Here is a 17,515-nt window from a genome sequence, read left to right as displayed (position 1 = left end):
AAATGGGTCCACGGGAGGCAGAATGTTCTTGAGGCCATGCCCAAGTCATGGAGGGAATTCCCCAAAGTTCTATGACTCACTCTGCCAACGCAAGCAGTTTCTCAGTCCCTCCTTCATGGGAAGATGCCTAGCGCAATAGGGCTGGGGAATCAACCAAATGAAAATCAAGTGCATGAGAGAGCTTCTGCAGAAGTCACCCCTTGAAAACAGAGACTGTTCCTGGCAACAGGCAGAAGACATGTAGATGTTTGCCTGTGCGTGCCTGTGTATGACAAGTAGGAATTCTCTCTGTGCTCCACTTTTGACCCCACTTGGCAGGGCTATCCACACAGCAGCCCTGAGAATTTGGTGCAGTGAGGTTTCCCAGCACCAGCCTGTGAGAGTGAACCTCCCACAGCATCTTCCAGTGCCCATGGGACCCCAGTCAAGCTGGAGCTAGATGTTGGGTGGATTGTGGGGTTGAACTGTACAGGCTCATGTTGCAAACCATTGCTGGGAGAGTAACAAGCTTGTAGCCTTCATGTCCCAGTCTTGGACAAGCTGGTGTGAAGAATCCTGCTGGTATAGATATAGCATCTGAGAGAAGTAAATAGTGTGGGAGAGGCTTTGGTATAAGGGCTTGGGGCTGATCCTTCTCCCCCATCTTGGCCCTGCAGGACAGTCTATGAGGCAACTCCAGCTTACCTACACTGACTTCTTCCCTGACTACTTCTCACTAGCAGAGAAACCCCCTGCTGAGTTCTGCCTCTCCCCAGATGGCAACACAGAGTCCATCTCCATCGACTTGCTGCAGAAGAAGGGTGAGTCCATGCATCTTGTGTGGATGAGAGTGTGGCATAGCACAGCATAAAGCAAACAGTATATTTCTCTGTCTCGTGTCATCTCTGTAGACATAATGGTTTCTTTCCCTGTCCTTCTGTATTGTAGATTCATAACTACATGTCCCCTTGGACTGATAGCTGTTTCCATGGCAAGTTCTTGTGTAGTCTGCATCATGCAGTGTGCCATGGAGTACGTTTGAGCTGCTTGTCCCAGGAATTATGATTAGAAAGCATCTTAAGTCCACAAGAAAGGGCAGAGACAGCAGGCAGGCAGAGGAGCAATACTCTTAAGGCAGGACATGCTGCCACCTGTGTCTCAGCATACAAGGACAGACCTGTGAATCCATGTCATGTTGCAGATGTGCTAGCCTGAGATTTTATAATTTAGGTAAAAGGTGTGTTGGACGCTACATGGTAAAGTGTTTATGTAAAAGGGTGGGAGAAAGGATTCCAAAGCAGGACAAGATGTGGCTGTGATGAGATCCATCCCAGAGGCAGACTTAGGACTGGGTTGTTGACAGCTGCCTTGGTATCATGTTAGAGGCAAGGTTATGCAGAAAGGCTGTCATGCCTTTGCCATGTATCTGTTGGTGATTACCAGATGGCAGCCTTCCCCTCTAGGCCACTTCTTTTCTTGCATTGTACTGATGCAGATGTCAGATTACTCACCACTGGCTTGTTACTGAAAGTCATTATATAGATTGCCAAATGCATGATTTCTGCCCTGCCACCCTGTAGGACTGAGGCAGCAAAACACTCCTTGCCTCAGATCCCATCTCTGGTCCCTCAGGGGATGGTGCATGGAGGTGATGTTCCGTGTCCCTTGGGAACACTGACAGGGCGTCTTATGTGTTAGCCACTTCTAAAGGTTGCCCTACTGTCAGGTTGATGCCTGAGTGTTGGGACCAGCAGGAACAGATTTGGTGAGGAGTTAGGGAGGACTCTTCATGTTTTTGGCAGAGAGGGCACATGTGCTGACATGGGCTTCTTCATGAAGTGTTTGGTCAGGGTCTCCCCTAGAAGCCCCTCAGGCAGCTTTCTGACTTGTTCTTTCCCTCTAGGTCTGGTGAAGGCAATCAACACTGCTGTTGACCTGATTGTGGCTCACTTTGGAACCAGCAGGGATCCTGGGGTGAAGGTACGTCTTGCTTTCAGTATGGCTGCTCAACATCATGCATGACATGGAGAGGGTGGAGAAAGATTGCCTCTCCATTCTCTTCCAGTCAAAAACTACAGGATATTCAGTGAAGGTAGTAGTACCAAGAGCAAACCAAACAAAGGTGATGGTTAGCCATGCAGCAGATAGTAAATCTGTGACAATTCTTGCAGCATGATGTTGGGGGTGCTAAAAGAGTATGTGGATTTAAGGGAAGATCAGAAAAACCCACTGAGGTCTACTAAACACATAGGAACAATTTCCAGTTTATGAAGTCTTTGAGTTGAAAGTAGTTGTAGGCTGTGAGAGTATTAAGGGCAAGTATTATATATGTTTGCTCTGGTTTGACTCTCTCTTATGTACTTACACATGGCTTTTTATGAGAGAATACCAGGCCAGCTGGACTTCTGGTCTGATGCAGTACACCAGCTCTTTTTTCTCATACAGCAGAGATTTGTGTCTCCCTCTTCCACACGTCCCATGCTTCTGTTCTGGCACTGGTGCCAGGACACAGTGCAGTGTCCCAAGTCCCTTGATGTGTCAAAGGGCTCCACAATGATAAAAAAATGCATCAGTCACTGCCTATTGGGGGCTTCCCCTAAAGCGCTTGCCACAACCCGCCTAGCTTCAGAGTGCATCTAGGTTGCCCATGGGGCTGGCTGGGCTTGGTGTGCACTCCTCCCATCTCCCATTTCTGGAATAACAGAAAAGCAGGGTAAGCTCACTTCTGTTTGTATCAGCCAGTGTTTGCAGTCCTGTGACACTCAGAGTGTTTGTGGTGCCTCTTCTGAAAGCTGAATGCTCTGCTTCAGGCAGGATGCTCTGGGGCAGCAATGTGACACTATTTGGACATGACAACTGTCCTGGAGTGCCATCCCCAAGGAGAAACCTGACTGGGAGAGATTCCAAGCCCATTCAATCTTATCTCAGAGCCCAGAGTAATTTGCCCCTAATTGGAACTGTTGCTGCTGCAGAGATTGCTGTGCAGTAACTGGAGCTGTTAGGACTCCCACAGCTTTTCAAGGCTTCGTTGTGAATTTCTTATTCTTCCAATGTTTCTTTGGGGAATAATAGCAACATTACCCCATTACTTTACTTGCCAGAGAGTGCTGTGGCTTTGACCTGGGGTTTTATTATACACCAGTGTGCCACAGGCTGAGCATTGATTGACCTGTGAAAAGGCAGTGCCCATCCCTAATGCTCCCACACTCAGTGGATCAGGCAGGATTATTCCTGACCCAGAAGTTCAGTCTCAGTTCACGGCCTTTGTGGACCTGTGCCAGTTGGCCAGTATAATTCCAGCTGAGCTGGTAAAATCTATGCCCTGAACACAGCTGCCTGGGACCACCAACATGATGTGCAGGGCCTTGGGCTGACCTCTTCGGGTGGACCCCTCCGCAGCTCAAGGACTATATATAGCAGAATATGTAGCCACTTTGCTGATGTTGGGCTCTTCCATGCTTCCTCACCTGAACCTGAGCTCTCTCCCTCCATTTTGCCCTCACCCTGTTTATTTATAGTAATCCCTCAGAATTATAGCTTGGCATGTCAGTGACTTAAGTGTTCCTTAACCTCGCGGTGCTGTTATTCCCCTGTGGCTTGCTGCTTCCTGTCTCAAAAATAGCAACAAGAGCAGCAGCAGAAAAATCCCCTACTCTTTTCTTCCTCATGCAGGACAGCCTTGTTGTACCTGTAGGGAGAACCAGGCATGCTTTCTAACTGGGATATCCTCTTCCCAAGCTGGGATATTCTCTTTCCAAGCTGTTGCTTGATCCCAGCCTGGGGCAGACCTTGCAGGGAGTAACCCAGAACTGATGTATGAGGCAGCAGGGGTGAAGGGGAAGAGCCTGCCTGTTCAAGGAGCTGCGGAGCATCACTGTAGCCTGGATATTGTCTGCTGGGTGTCTGTAGTAGGCAAGTGAGGCTGGACTGTTCACATGCATCTGTACCTCGTAGAGCAGTTACCAGATCTCTCCCTTTGTCTATTCTCCCTTAGGCCAAGCTTGGAAACAGCTCCGTGAGCCCCAACGTGGGGCATCTCATCCTGAAATACCTGTGCCCTGCTGTCCGGGACATTCTGAGTGATGGGCTCAAGGCTTATGTCCTGGACATGATCATTGGCCAGAGGAGGAACATCCCCTGGAGCGTGGTGGAGGCATCCACCCAGCTAGGTATATACAGAGGGTGTGCAGCGATGCCCATCGCTCAGTGGTGCTCCGTGTTGTGGCTGGGAGGTGCTGGAGGAGGTTGACTAAAAGGATGGGGATGCAGAATAATACCCATCTCCCTGCACAGAACAGAGTGCATGTTGACCTTCTCTTGTGAGACAGAAGAGCCACTGTTCTACCCTGCCCAAATATTTATTGTCATTTCCCCTGAAATTTTCAAATTCTCCTATAATGGTCCCAACAGCCCTTTCCCGCCTCTAAGTTTCCAGAGTGCTTCTAGACCTTCGTCTTTAGCCCTGCACAGCTACTTTATATGGCAGAGCTGTGGTCTTTCCTGGTCTGTAAGAAAATTTGCACACACAGCTCACTTGGTTCAAGCATCAAGTATGCCCGCAACACCTGCGCCCTCTGCTAGTACCAGTCTGCACCCTGGATTGTGGCAGTGGCTACCACCCAGGAGAACTCCTTTCTGAGGTTACAGATGGCATGGCCACGCTGATTTATGTGTCATGAAGTGCTTACATCCAGGGCTGAGAAGCCTTCTAGCGGGCTGAGGCAAATCTCCAACTCTGGGGTTAGCTCTGTGGTTGCAGACACCCCAAATTATAACCATCCACCACAATATTCTGTTTACTTGCTGATTTTGAGCCAAGGGCTGTGATGTCCTTGAAGTGTGGGAGGCAGATCCTTGTGGTACTAAAACTCTCCCAAAGTTTTGAAGTGGCAGCCTGGGACAGACCGCAACTCACCTCCCTTGTGGAATCTAACTGTTGGGGTGGAATGGGCTTATCTTGGTGTTTGGTGGAGGGGCAATGCACATACAGGCATTGCCAATATCTGTCTTTGCCTTGAAACTCCTTCCCATGTGCCTTTTTGGCATTGCTGACCACAACTAACCTCAACATTTTGCTTCTCTCTGTAGGTCCCTCTACCAAGTTGCTGCACAGCCTCTATAGCAAGATCAGCCAGTACACGGAGCTCACCAACCACACCATGAGGTTCAACGCATTCATCTTTGGCCTCCTCAAGTAAGCAGGCTCCCTGGGCTGGCTGCATGTCCCTGTCCAGGGCTGGCAGCAGGTGCTGGTCCTTGACTGCAGACAGGCACAGTTGCCAGTGAAAGACTTAAGAAACCTGGGAAGCCTCTCCCAGCTGTAGGTGAGGGAAGGAAGAATCTGTGAGCCTCAGGGAAATCCAGACGGGTCAAAACCTATCTTATTGGCCAGGTCTGAGAAGGAGTGGCTGAGGCCCACTGAAGAACATTGTCAGCTTGTTTTAGCTCCAAAACATTAGGTCAGAGGAGTCTGTCAGGGTTAATTAAGAGTTAGACGTAACATTCATAAACTACTCCTGGAAATCCCTGCTTAAATCACTGCTTCCTGGAACTACAGTGAGTCCCAATGCATGAGGTTCTGAAGGAGAAGTTGCCCTGGTCCAGGACTCAAGGGTGGTCCTTCCAGGTTGGATAAGGAGTGTGCACACTACACTCAGTGTTAAACAGAAGAAGGCAGCAGTGTCTCTTGGTGGGTCGGCAAGAGCTCTGGTAGTGGCAGGAGAGTCCGCATGGTCTTCAAATGTTGGGGGACTCATACATGCAGGAACAAGCTCTGCCCTGCTGGCAAAGGACACCAGCGTATTTTGGGCCAAACCTTCAGCAGTGGTCTTATTTGAGTCCTTTTCAGCAAAGCTAAGTTCTGCCAAGGACATAGGAGCTAAATGGTGAGGGAACTTTCTGGAAACATGGTTGTTAGGGGTTATGGTTGCACAATGCCTCATGTAAAGCAGATTGGATGACTCCATGACAGGCTGGGTGGCTGTGGTCAGTGCATTTCGATGGGAGCGAGCCACTGTCCTTTCACTAGCACTTGAAGTTCACAGGTTCATGCTATGTAAATGTCCATTTCCAGCCATACTTGTTTTCGTAGAACAGCCAGTATGAAGGGGGTGAATCGATTTTCACTTTCTTTCCCTGCTTGTTTTCTCTTCCTGAAGTATCCGGTCCTTGGAGTTCTGGTTCAACCACCTCTACAACCATGAAGGTAAGAGCCTATGAGCTGTGAGCTGCAGTGGGGGCCAAATTCTGCATGATGTGCAGCACAGGGGGGATATGCATGTCTCTTGTTGGTGTCCCAACCTCACCTGTTCCTGCTGCTCTGAGCTAAAGGCCTAGACCATACACAGTCCTAGTGTACCAGGGAGGTCCCAGGTGGAAGTCAAAGCTCCATGCTAGTCCTTCTCTGTTAGGATCCACAATTCACCCCAGCCAGGTCTCTGGAAAGACTGTGTTCAGGTGTCCCCAACACCTCTTTCTGCAGGGGACTGGTACTGGCCAGATCTGCAGCTCTTTGTTCATCTCCAGGAGGTGGGGAAGATAATTTTAATATGTGGCAACCCTTTGATGCTCTTTATTTACACTCTACTCCCATGGTATTTTGTGGCAGAGGTCATCCTGGTGGGTAGTCTGACAGGCAGGTCCTGGCTGCAGGAACAACTGGAAGCAGGACCTGGGCCAGTTTGCCCAGAGCATCTGGTGCTCCCTGACCCAGTGCTGAGCCTCGCACTGCAGGCACAGCTGTGACCAAAAACTAGTGTCCAACTCCTTTGCCCATAGTTTCAGCAGCTTCTTGTGCACTGGCAAAGGAGGCAAGGGCCTCTTCTCTAATTAATGTCTCTTACCTGACAGATATCATCCTGGCACACTACCAGCCAGTGGGCTTCTTGTGCCTGTCTCACAGTGTATGCCAGCCTCTTTTTGAGGAGCTTCTGCTCCTGCTCCAGCCTCTCTCCCTGCTGCCCTTCAACCTAGACCTCCTTTTTGAGCACCACCTGATGCAGATGGGCAAGGAGCAGCAGCAGCAAAAGGAGCTGCTGCGTGTGAAGCAGGACCTGCTGCTTTCCGCACACTCCACCCTGCAGCTGATGCGGACACGGGGCAGCAGTGAGGATCCTGACGGCTGCAGCACTGTCCCTGAAGTGTGCAAAGTGGGTGCCAGAGATGGTGACATCTCACCAGGCCACAGCCCTCTGCAAGATGTAAGTGAGAGGGTCAAGGGGGTGGGGGCCTCCTGTGGAGACGGTGACAGGGAGGAAGAGCGGAGGAAGACACGAGAGAGGACATGGGAGGAGAAGAAGGACAAGCAGGCAGGCTGGTGGTACCAGCTCATGCAGAGCTCTCAGATTTACATTGAGGGCTCAGCTGAAGGCTCGAAATTCATCCGCTATGAGAAGAAGAAGGCTTTGAATACTGTGCCCAGGTCAGCAGAGACCCACAAGGCACCACCCCCCCGCGAAGGGGTGGTGGAGGGTGCAGAGGCTTGCCCTGTTGCTGAGGATGCCTTGGAGGAGAGGCCCAAGGCAGCCAACAAGCCAAGTCCTGAAGCCGTGGAAGAGCCCTTGGAAAAGCCCCAGCAGGTGCCGGCTGGCGAAGAGATGAAGGAACGGAGCTGGCCTTTCTGGATGGGCAGCCCCCCAGACTCAGTGCTTACAGAGCTGAAGCGCAGCAAGGAGAAGGAGAGTGGGACCCAGCAAAAAGTGGGAGCAGCAGCAGCAGCCCCCCAAGAGGAGAGCAGCACCAGTACATCAGAGGGGAGCCAGCCCATCAAGTGGGGACACTTGTTTGGGTCCAGGAAGGTGCAAAAAGATCCCAGGCAGTTTAACAGGTAAGGGCAGGGATGGTTTGGGGCTGGAGAGGTCTGGTTAACCTGGGGTTGCAGCAGTGCAGGTGGAAGTCAGGCCAATAGCCAACCACTGGGCTACACCACAGTGGTACACCAGATGCAGTGTGTGAATGGAGAGGTCTGTCACCCCTGCTGAGCCCTGCCAGCCTGCCTTAATTCCATGCACACCACCATTCCCCTTTGCTCCTACCCTTGCTAAATCTGCCTCAGGGGCTTTCCTCTTCTGCCTGAGCTCTACCACTGCCTCGACTCCTAAGCCCCCTCTCCAGAGGCAGGGCCCTTGCTGCATGGCCCCCATCATCACCTCATCCCTCCCAAAAACACATATTGAGAACAGAACATGGAGCCATCCCTGTTGTGCAGAACAGGTGAGGAGGAGGCATGAAGTTGCCCCATGTAGCTGAAACCTCCCTGCAATGCCTCTCCATCTCTACCGTTACTGCTTCTATGGCTACTGGAGGTGTCCTTCCCAGTCTCGCCCATGGTGTGTCTGGAGGATGCTGAGCCCTCCCCTCCAGGGCATAGCCAGGAGACTGCAGCACACTTTGTGCATGGAGCAGACCTCTAAGGCATGACCTTGCCATAAGAACAGCTGCTTCTTGCCCCCAGGTATGCTTCCCTACCACTACCTGCTTCTGTCTCCTTCTTGCAGGTTGCCCTCTGGCTGGCTGAGCTTGGACAAGTCCGTGTTCCAGCTGGTGGCCCAGACGGTTGGGGCAAGCATGTGGCGAGAAGCAGCCCCTGAGCCAGAACCACCACAGCCAGAGCCACCTGAAGTGGCCCCCACAGCGCAGCCAGCCCAGGGGCTGTCTCCCCACCCTCCCTGGTGAGTGGCACCGTGTGGCCATCCTACAGATGCTGGGACGTGGTGGGTTGGAGTTGGCATGGCTCTGCCTGTTGCAGTTTGCCTGGCCCTCTTTGTACTCATGGACATGGGGATGGTTTGGAGTAGTGATGCAGGCTATGCCTCCATCCACTCCAACTCCGCAGTCTGCAGGCAAGGGGCAGCTGCGAGTCTGGCTGGGTGGGGAGGCGGGGGCTGTTTTCCTCACTCCTCTGTGCCCATGGTGGTCCCTGGGCTTCAGTGGGGTGAGTGTCCTGTGGTGAGCTAACCCTTCCTCCCTTCCCTCTGCCTGCAGTGAGGTGAAAGCTCTTTGCCATCACATTGCCACCGAGGCAGGACAGCTGAGCTTCAACAAGGGAGACATCCTGCAGGTCATCTCCAAGGTGGATGGTGACTGGCTGCAGTGCAGCCTCGGCTCCGAGAAGGGGCTGGTGCCCATCATGTACGTCACCCACCCGGAGGACGAGGACTATTAAAGTGGCTGGGAGGCCAAGTACAGTACCGTGGGCTGCTGAGGCTCCTCTGGGGAAGGCCACCCTGCCAGAGGAACAGACACAGCTTCTTGCTAGTTTCTTACCTTTCTTGCCATTACAGAATACAGTAACTGTAGGTGGTTCCTTCTTGCTCCTCGTGCAGCTGCCAAAGGCCAACTTGTCCCCCAGGGTCTTCTGCAAGCTGCACCTTGTATTGCCAGGCATCGCCATGCATGCAGCCACACACGGGGGACCACCTGAGCCCCCTCCACTCCACGCCATCTCCAGCACCCATAGGCCGCAGACTCGTACATAGCAGGAACCCAAGCAGTCCCTGCCAGGGCAGCACTGCCCCACTGCCCGGCTCATTTTCATGCTGGAGGGTGCAGGATGCTGGCCATCCCTTCCCTGGGGGTGGCAGTGCAGTCTGCATCCTTCAGCATCCCTGGCATCATCAGCCACGGGTGAGAGCACCGTGCATTGGCAAAGTGTCTGCAAGGGTGGGCTGATGGGTTGCATTGTAGCTTGATGGGGAACTGTAAGGTAGGTTCCCCCACGCTGGAGCAGCCCTGTCTTAATGTATTATAGTGGTGCCTGGTGGGTTGTACTGGGCCAAGTGGCCTGGCACTGCCATGCTGCAGGGCTGGGGTTGTGCCTGGCCATGACCAGGGGAGGGGGAATAGGGTACGTGCGTGCGTGTGGAGCAAAGGGATGCATGGGGTTGTGACGAAGGCGTGTGGATGTTCAGTGTTATGTAGGTCCAGGATGGGTAGTGCCACCCTGTATGGAGGTGGGTGCTTTGGGGGACTGGTCCCATGTCCCCCACACTGAGCAGGGAACCAGTGCCTGGGAAGCCCTGGGATGCTCAGTGGAGGGGGTTTGGAGGGGAGGGGGATGAGGGCAGGGTCCCTGACTGGGCTAGAGATGCTCTTTGAAGGTGGGGGCAGTGCTCCCGGCAGGTAGATCAGGGGATGCTCCCAGAGGGAGCCGGGGAGCTGGAGAGGGAGGGGTGGTGCTCCCCTTGGCATAGGGTTTCTGGTCTTGCTGAGCAGTGCTGTGGGGTGGGGGGGACAAGTGTTGTGCACAAGCACAAGGGGCTGCTGGGGGTCCTGGGGTCCTCCATAGAAGCAATGCCAGTCAATCCCTTACTTGCCATGTTCATGCTGCCTGCCGGGATGGGGATGTTCATCTGCCCGTCAGGTGGGGAAAAGTGTTAATGAAAGGCCACGCCAGTATTTGGTGCCTTGCCCAGGTTGACGCTGCTTGCAGCATTGTGCCTGGGCTGGCTTCCCCGTGGCGAGGGGCCCTGGTCTTGCAAGGTTACCTCCTGCTTGTACATCGCTTAGCAGATGTTGCACCATATTTAATTTGTATTTCCCCATTAGAACAAGGTGTCTCACCTTTATTTATTTCTTTATTTATGAAGCATACTAATAAAAAAGGTGCTGATTGAGCTCCCTGGTATGCAGCCTTGTGATTTCAGCCCACCCGTGGGAAGGGTCTGAGGGTTACCTGTGCTGGGACACTACACTGCAGGCTTTGTCTTGCCTCCACCACAGCCAACAACAGACTTTCAGAAGGAGATAGGTTGATCCCAGCTATCAGACATGTCAGTTCGGGCTGGGAGGGGGGCGGGGGGGCAGCTACATCACATCATCAGATGATGGTATGTCTCAGGGAGGCAGTGTGGCTCGAGGTTCCTTGTCTTTATTCCTTGTGCATGCTGGCAGGGGACCAAGCAGGTTTCAGACAGGAGTTTGCACCGCTTCAGTCTGGCATCTGCTTCCCCAGGATGCTCCAGGTGTTGTCAGTAAGGTGTCTGTAGGTGCGGCCAAACTGGAACTTGCAACCTGCAGGCAGCAGGAGGAAGCCCGGAGCAGCACAGGGAGGAGGCAGTGAAGGACAGGTTACAGGGCTGGGCCCCAGAGCCTGGGACAACCTGGCCATGAGGCTCAGTGGCTGCAGGTCACTCACAAGGAAGGGCTTCAGGGCTTTTAAACTTAGAATTGCCCAAGTGGTGGACCTCCAAGTCCTGCAGAAAAGAGCCCCAAGAGCCCATCCATTCCCTTTGTTCATTAGTTGCTCCCAGGAGAAGGGAAAAGCTCTGCTTGAGGTTCCAGCCTGTGCTACAGGGACACCATGCTGGATTTTGTTGCAACCATATGGACAAACAGTCTGCAGTGGTGGAGTGAGTTAAAACAGTTGAAAAAAATCCAGAAATAAAGCAGCATAAGTCCATTCCCTGGCTTGGAGAGGCACAGAGCAGCCAGGGCTTGCACATGGGCTGCTTTAATTAACTGCTCAGAGTCGGTGGTCGTCAGGGCTGTTTAAAAATTGCAGGGAGCCAGGCTGTTCACCCCAGTATGGACAGGCTGACCCAAATGGGGAAGGTAGCTCTGTGCTGGCAAACAGCCCCACAGGGTGCTGAGTCAGCACCGGGGCAGGGGAAGGGATTTCCAGCCGCCTGTGCTGCCAGCACTGCTCTTTGGGAGCTCACTGCCGGGGCGGTCTCAGACACAGAGGAGGTATAGCAGGGTGGTTAGGGTGTCAGAGCCTGGATTTGGGGTTGCTGCTACAGGGTTTTCAGCTGCTGAAATCTTCTTTTGGGTCACCAGCCTAAATTCAGGCCGGGTCTGCTTCATGGTTATCAGACAGCCTGTCCCAACCAGGAACTGCGCTCAGGGCATGAAGTGTGTGAAGCCTGGATGGCTGGGAGGCACACAGCAATGTATATCTGGTCCTGGAGGGTCAGCTGCAGGATCCTGATGGGGACATGGGGCTGTGAGTACCACTGAGGACAGGCTGAGCAGGGAGAGGAGCCTCCAGGTGCTGCTGTGCCCTGGAGCTGACCCCTCAGCCAGCCCCTGACACAGGGAACTCAGCATCTTGGCCACTGTGTTTTGGCTGGACCATAGTGGCATAAAGGTGGGAGCTGTGGGGGTGGGCAACGATGGAGAGAGGGGCAGGTGCTGGCCAACAGACTTCTGAGCACCTCCAGAGTAGATGGGAGCAGGCAAGTTTGTTATGCTGTGTGCGTGACACCCCCTTGCCACTTCCCTGAACCCAAATGCAGCAACCCTTCACTAGCAAACAATGCAGGTCCCTGGCCTTGTTACTGCACCAACTAGTCCCTTCCCAGCCTCCTGGTGGCACGCTGCCTGCCAGGGCTAGCCCCATGTCCCCCTGGCCTCCGTGGGCACAGGGCAGAGCAGTTGCCAGCGGCAGCACTAGTGCCATCCCAGCAGCAGTGCCCACCTCGCACATGCCGAGGCGTAGAGCGAGGCTGAGGGCAGCTCTGGACCAGCAGCAAGTTGCATGCTCGTGTCACTTTTGTGGGGCCCTGGAGCAGCACCTATGTCCTTCACTCCTGCTCCTTGGGGGCAGCTCTGAGCTGCTGCTCAGCAAAGTTGCTCCTGACCTCCTTGCAGGTCTTGGAGTAGGTCTTAGCGAAGATGTGCTGGGCTCTGGGGATGAACCCTGGGAGCAGAACATCCAGCATGCAGGAGCAAAGAGGAGCCCAGCTTCACAGTCCAGGGATCTGCTTTGGAGTGGGGGCGGTGGGGACTGTGGGATCCAGCAGTGGGGGAGGTAAAGGAATGGGGTGACATGGTGGCTGGGGGCAGATTAAGGGTGCAGTTGGAGTCCAGAGGCACATGACAACCTGAAGAGGTTGTGCCATCTGAGAGGCGGAGACCTGCTGGTGCCAGATGCTCGGGGGTCCTGGCAGGTCCCTTTGGACGACCTCTGCCGAGGTTGTTGGGACCTGGCTCATCTTCAGAGCAAAGGCTGTGACTAGGGCCCCTGGATGCCTGCCAGGGTGGAAGCAACGCTGGCAGCTCTCAGAGGCTGCTGTGGGAGACTGGGAAGGGAGAAGGCACCCAAGCACCAGCAAACTGCCAAGCTGCCTTGGGGGCAGGATGGGAGACCTGAGGTGGGAATGCACATTTGGGCAGGACAGGCAGGGAGAGGTGGGACAGGGATGCACTTGGAGTCAGGACAGGCAGGGAGGGGTGGTATAGGGATGTACATGGAGCCAGGACATGCAGCCCCAGGGTAGGCACAAGGCTCTGGGTGTCTGCAGCCACAGCAAAAGAGCTGTCTTCAGAGGGGGGAGCCTATGGCTGAGCCAGGATGTCATGAACAGTTTCTGAGGTCAGACCTGCAAGCCATGCCAGCCAGCAAGACTCACAGGAAAACAGAGGGCGTCTCATCGAACAGGCCTGGCAGAGGAGTGTGACTGTCACATCACCACAACTGCATGGCTTCTACAGAGAACAAAGATGGCACCACATTAATATGGCAGCTTTTCAAGGCACTAAAAGCTGAGCAAATTGGGAAGGGTCAGTGTGGTGGGAAATGAGCTTACGCTCTGCTGGCATTGAAGATTCTCTTGCGAGGGCTGCAGCGGCACCAGGCTTGAGGGCAGCAGAGGAGCAGATGTCTATGCAAGGGAGTATGGGGTGCAAGCAGGCACATGTGCGTCAGAAGGAAAGGCTCTTATACTGAGGGAGAGGAGGGAATCCCTTTCCTTCCCATGCTCCTCCTGGCAGCCAGACCCAGTGCTCACCTTGCCACCATCCAACAGGCACTGACACCCCCAAATCCCACAAGGCTCCATGCAGCAGCCATGCAATAGAGGGCAGGGGCTGCCAGGCTGGATATGTGCATGCAGGTGGTTCTGACACCTCTTTGACCACTGCCTTGCAGTCATCAAGATGTATATGAGCTCATGTTAGCCCCTGAGAACTTTGTGAGTGCTCAAAACAGCTGACCATCTAGCTTTCAGGCTAGCCCAGATGCAGCACAGCCCAGTGACAGGCCAGTTCCTTGCACAGTGGCAACCCCAGCCCAGGGTCACAGGAGCTGCTCCCCAGGCCCCTGGTTGGTGTGAACGCACTCATGGCAGTGGCCCAGGAGTGCCAAGGCAGGATCAGATGCTGGGGCACAGACTGGTTCCCTTTCAGCTGGAGGAAGGACAGTGCTGCAGTCCTGGGACTCAGCACTGAAATTGGCATCCACCATGCAGGCTTCCTTCCTCAGCCCCTTTGTTGAGTCCTCCGCTTCAGTGCCCCCATCTGTACAATAAAACCCACAAGGTTTCCTCTAAACAAACCTTAGTGCCCACGAGTGGCTTTCACAGCCCAGCACCCCTGTTTCCCCTTGCTGCAATGCTCATGGGCATAGCCAGCAGCTTGTGTGGTCCATGGGTGACAGCATGGGAGAGATTTAGGTGAGGACTGGCAAGCCAGGTGCTGCTTGTGGAGAGCATTGTCCAGGAATGCAGTGCGTGTGGGTGCAAATACTGGCTTCCAGAGGCAGGCAGGAGGCCAGGAGCAGGGAGGAGCCCTTCCTCCAAAGTGCAGCCCCAGCAATGCTGTCCCCACTTTAGAAGAGGGATGCAGACCCCTTTGCACCACAGATACACCTTTGGGAACATGGATTCCACCCAAAAGGAAGAGGCAGGGTGTAGTACTACTGCCATTGGTCTTCAAGCATCTTGATGGCTGATTTGCAATACCAGGCAGAGGGAAGCAAGCGGCGGTGTGTGTCTCCTCCATATGCACTACAGGGAGGAAGATGGAGACCTGAGCTCTGTGCAGGACTGTGCAGCTGCCTGCTGGTGACAGCCACAACGTGCTTCATTTCCATGACCCTACATAATTACCAAAGATTGAAAAGTCCGGTGGCATCTTGGTCAGCTTCAGAAATGAAAAATGCATGAAATGAAGAAACTTGGATAAAGCAAAGCTAGAAGAAGCAGCATGGTCACAGACTGTCCAGCAAGCTTTAAAAGATTTAACACAGCTTTTCAGGGCTTCTGGTATCAAAAGGCAGAGAGGAACCAGCAGGACAGCCACCAGGGCCAGAGGTTATCTGAAACAAGAGAGGCCCCTTCAAAGAGCTGAAAACATGACTAGGTGAAAAAAAAATAGTATCAGGCAGGTAAGATGTAAAAACTCAATAAGACAAATGAAAAAGAGAACAAAGAACAGCCTGTAGAAGCAGCCAGCATTCCTTTTTTCAAACTCTTCAAGATTTTCAAATCCACCACAAAGTCTGCAGGGTGGATAGGAGAACAGGTCCTCACAGCAGAGGAGTGACATCCCCTGGGATGGCAAGATCACTGCTAAGTGTGGCTCAAATGCCAGCACACTGTGAGGTTTGTGCCAAAATGGGGCACATGCATGGCAGTGTGCCTGAACCCTGGCATCGCAGCAGGATGCAGCTCCCTGCCTACACCCTGCTGAAATACACCCTGCCCATCCTCCCAGCTGTGCCACATCTGCCAGGTGCACTCTGCAATGGGGTGACATGGGAAGCAGCATGACCTGCCAAACCAAGAAGCCCAGGGATACCTATGTCTGGTCATGTTGCAAACAAGCCAAAGCTGTCTTTGTGCCTTTGGGTTTGCCTTTTGTGACCAGAGTATGTAGCTACTGGACATGCTGGGGAAGGTGGCACTGGCTTGCAACACACCTCCATCCTGCATGTGGGAGCCCAGGTTACACTCAAGACTGGATTTTTCTGACGTGGAACAAGGGGAAGTGTGAAGAGCAAGAGGGCAAGAGGGCTTCCTGGCAGCTGTTTGAGCCACACTTCCTCCACGGCTTTTGAGGTTTCAGACGGGGTAATGAAATGCTTTTGGAGATGCCATACACTCTTAACATAAGAGCTGACAACCGTTGTGCTGGGAGTGGTAAAAGAGGGACTGGGAGTGTGATTTTTTTTTTTTTTTTAGTCTTTTTTAATTTGTGCAATTTCCCTACTCATTTTCCAAAGATCTTCCAAACGAGGAACTTTTTCCTATTGATATAGGTTGCTTTTGCAGTCTTTTAACAATTTCTTCCCAGAAAGACCCAGAAGCACCAAGGGGCAGGGAAAGGTGATGTCTGAGTTGCTGCTGTTGCTGGAGGCAGAGGAGCAGTTGCTTCCTCCCACCCCACAAATCTCTCAGAGTTACCTCCCAGGCTGTGCCCTGCTTCGATGCCAGGGTCCTGACTGTGCACTTGCAGCCCCAGGGCACTTCTGCTAGGGCAAGCCTGTTTGAGTATGGTAAACTCTGTATAGGTGAGCTTCATAATCTTAGTGGATGAAATAAAAAGGGAGGTTCCTGGGTGGGATCACTGGCCCTGCCAGCTCTGTTGCTGGAAGAGATGAAACACCGAAAAGGGAGAGGAGACTGAGACTGCCTTTCTGAACATAGGAGGGCACAAGGAATGTCACCGGGCAGACAGCAGCTCTGTCCCTGGCCCCTGCTGGAGTACCTGTCCTCAAGCACTATCACTGTAGAAAAAAATAAAACAAGACTTCTGTCATGTTTTGCTTAGGGTCATATTTTTGAGGTGGGTAGGGAGAGTGTATTTGAAGAGGGCCACCCCACACTGGCATGTTCAATACCGCTGAATAAAGGAGTTGCAGGGTGTGCAAATCAAGTGAATTATGGGCATCAACAGAAAGCAGAGCCTGACCCCAGGCTTGGGAGTGCTGGGCCTCACTGAAGAGCACAGTAAAGACAAAGGCCATCACAAGGGGCTGCAGCCCAGCTGCAAAGCCTCATAAAAGATTTCTAGGGCATGTTTTCCTCCCAGCTATGTGTTTCAGCTGGGACATGGGCCAAGCATATCCAGCAAGGGCTGCTGGGTGGCTGGGGAAGGTGGAGCACAAAGTCATCAACTCCTGCCCTGGGCCACCTCTGAAGGCTGTATCTCCTACTGTGGCCAGTGCCACCAGCCTCCAGCCACACAGACAGACTCACTGGCAGTCCCTTCCCTGCTCACTGCCATGTCTGTGCCACCTCCTCACCCCCTTAGGGTCATTCCTGCTCCTAGCATGTTTTGGCAACACAACCTGCCGCAACACTTGGGCTCCAGGTCTCCAGGGCTCTCATCAGCTTGTTCCCAAGCACCTTCTCTCACCCCCATCTTCAGCACTCAGCCACTTCTGCAAAACCTCGGCTTTACTGCCCATGGCATGTACTACCAGGTAATTAAGACCATCAGCGCACTTCAGAAGTCCTTTTTATCACAGTCCTTATCAGGCAGTAACAAGGTGAGGGTTGTCCTGATGAAGTCACTGCTGGACCTTACCGTGTGAGTATGGAAGCTAAATCTTCCTGCAAAACACCAGTCATGAACCAGCACAGCTCACAGGTCCTTCTGGGACTGCTGAAATCTGTGCAGGGAGAGGAGGCATCCCAGCTGTTGTGGCTAATGGCTTTCCTGCCAGAAAGCCTGAAAACTGTGGTTCTCAGACAAATAATCAGAAAGCAGCAAGACTGCAAAAGGGGCGTGAAGCTGCACAGAAGAACGAAAGCAGTGCTGACACTGGCGGAGGTTCCCTCTCCAATGAGGAAGCCTCTTGCACCATATGTGATTT

The 17,515-nt window shown here is 53.2% G+C and overlaps 1 protein-coding gene across 3 annotated transcripts in view; it reads left to right on the top strand.

Moving 5' to 3' along the window:
* The window catches only part of RUSC2 (RUN and SH3 domain containing 2), a 53,765-nt gene extending 43,172 nt beyond the window's left edge, over window positions 1-10,593 (top strand). For all 3 annotated transcript variants that reach the window (XM_075078927.1, XM_075078925.1, XM_075078926.1), the window contains 8 exons: window positions 657-800; window positions 1,883-1,959; window positions 3,974-4,148; window positions 5,068-5,173; window positions 6,138-6,184; window positions 6,829-7,804; window positions 8,475-8,648; window positions 8,962-10,593. In XM_075078927.1, coding sequence (XP_074935028.1) covers window positions 657-800; window positions 1,883-1,959; window positions 3,974-4,148; window positions 5,068-5,173; window positions 6,138-6,184; window positions 6,829-7,804; window positions 8,475-8,648; window positions 8,962-9,142 — 1,880 coding nt within the window. In that variant the 3' untranslated portion in view covers window positions 9,143-10,593. The remainder of the gene's footprint in view (window positions 1-656; window positions 801-1,882; window positions 1,960-3,973; window positions 4,149-5,067; window positions 5,174-6,137; window positions 6,185-6,828; window positions 7,805-8,474; window positions 8,649-8,961) is intronic.
* Window positions 10,594-17,515: the final 6,922 nt, after the last annotated feature.

Source organism: Phalacrocorax aristotelis, chromosome Z (assembly GCF_949628215.1).
Source record: "Phalacrocorax aristotelis chromosome Z, bGulAri2.1, whole genome shotgun sequence".
NCBI lineage: Eukaryota > Metazoa > Chordata > Aves > Suliformes > Phalacrocoracidae > Phalacrocorax > Phalacrocorax aristotelis.
The sequence above is the reverse complement of the archived record's forward strand: the minus strand, read 5'-3'. Positions and strand labels throughout refer to the sequence as shown.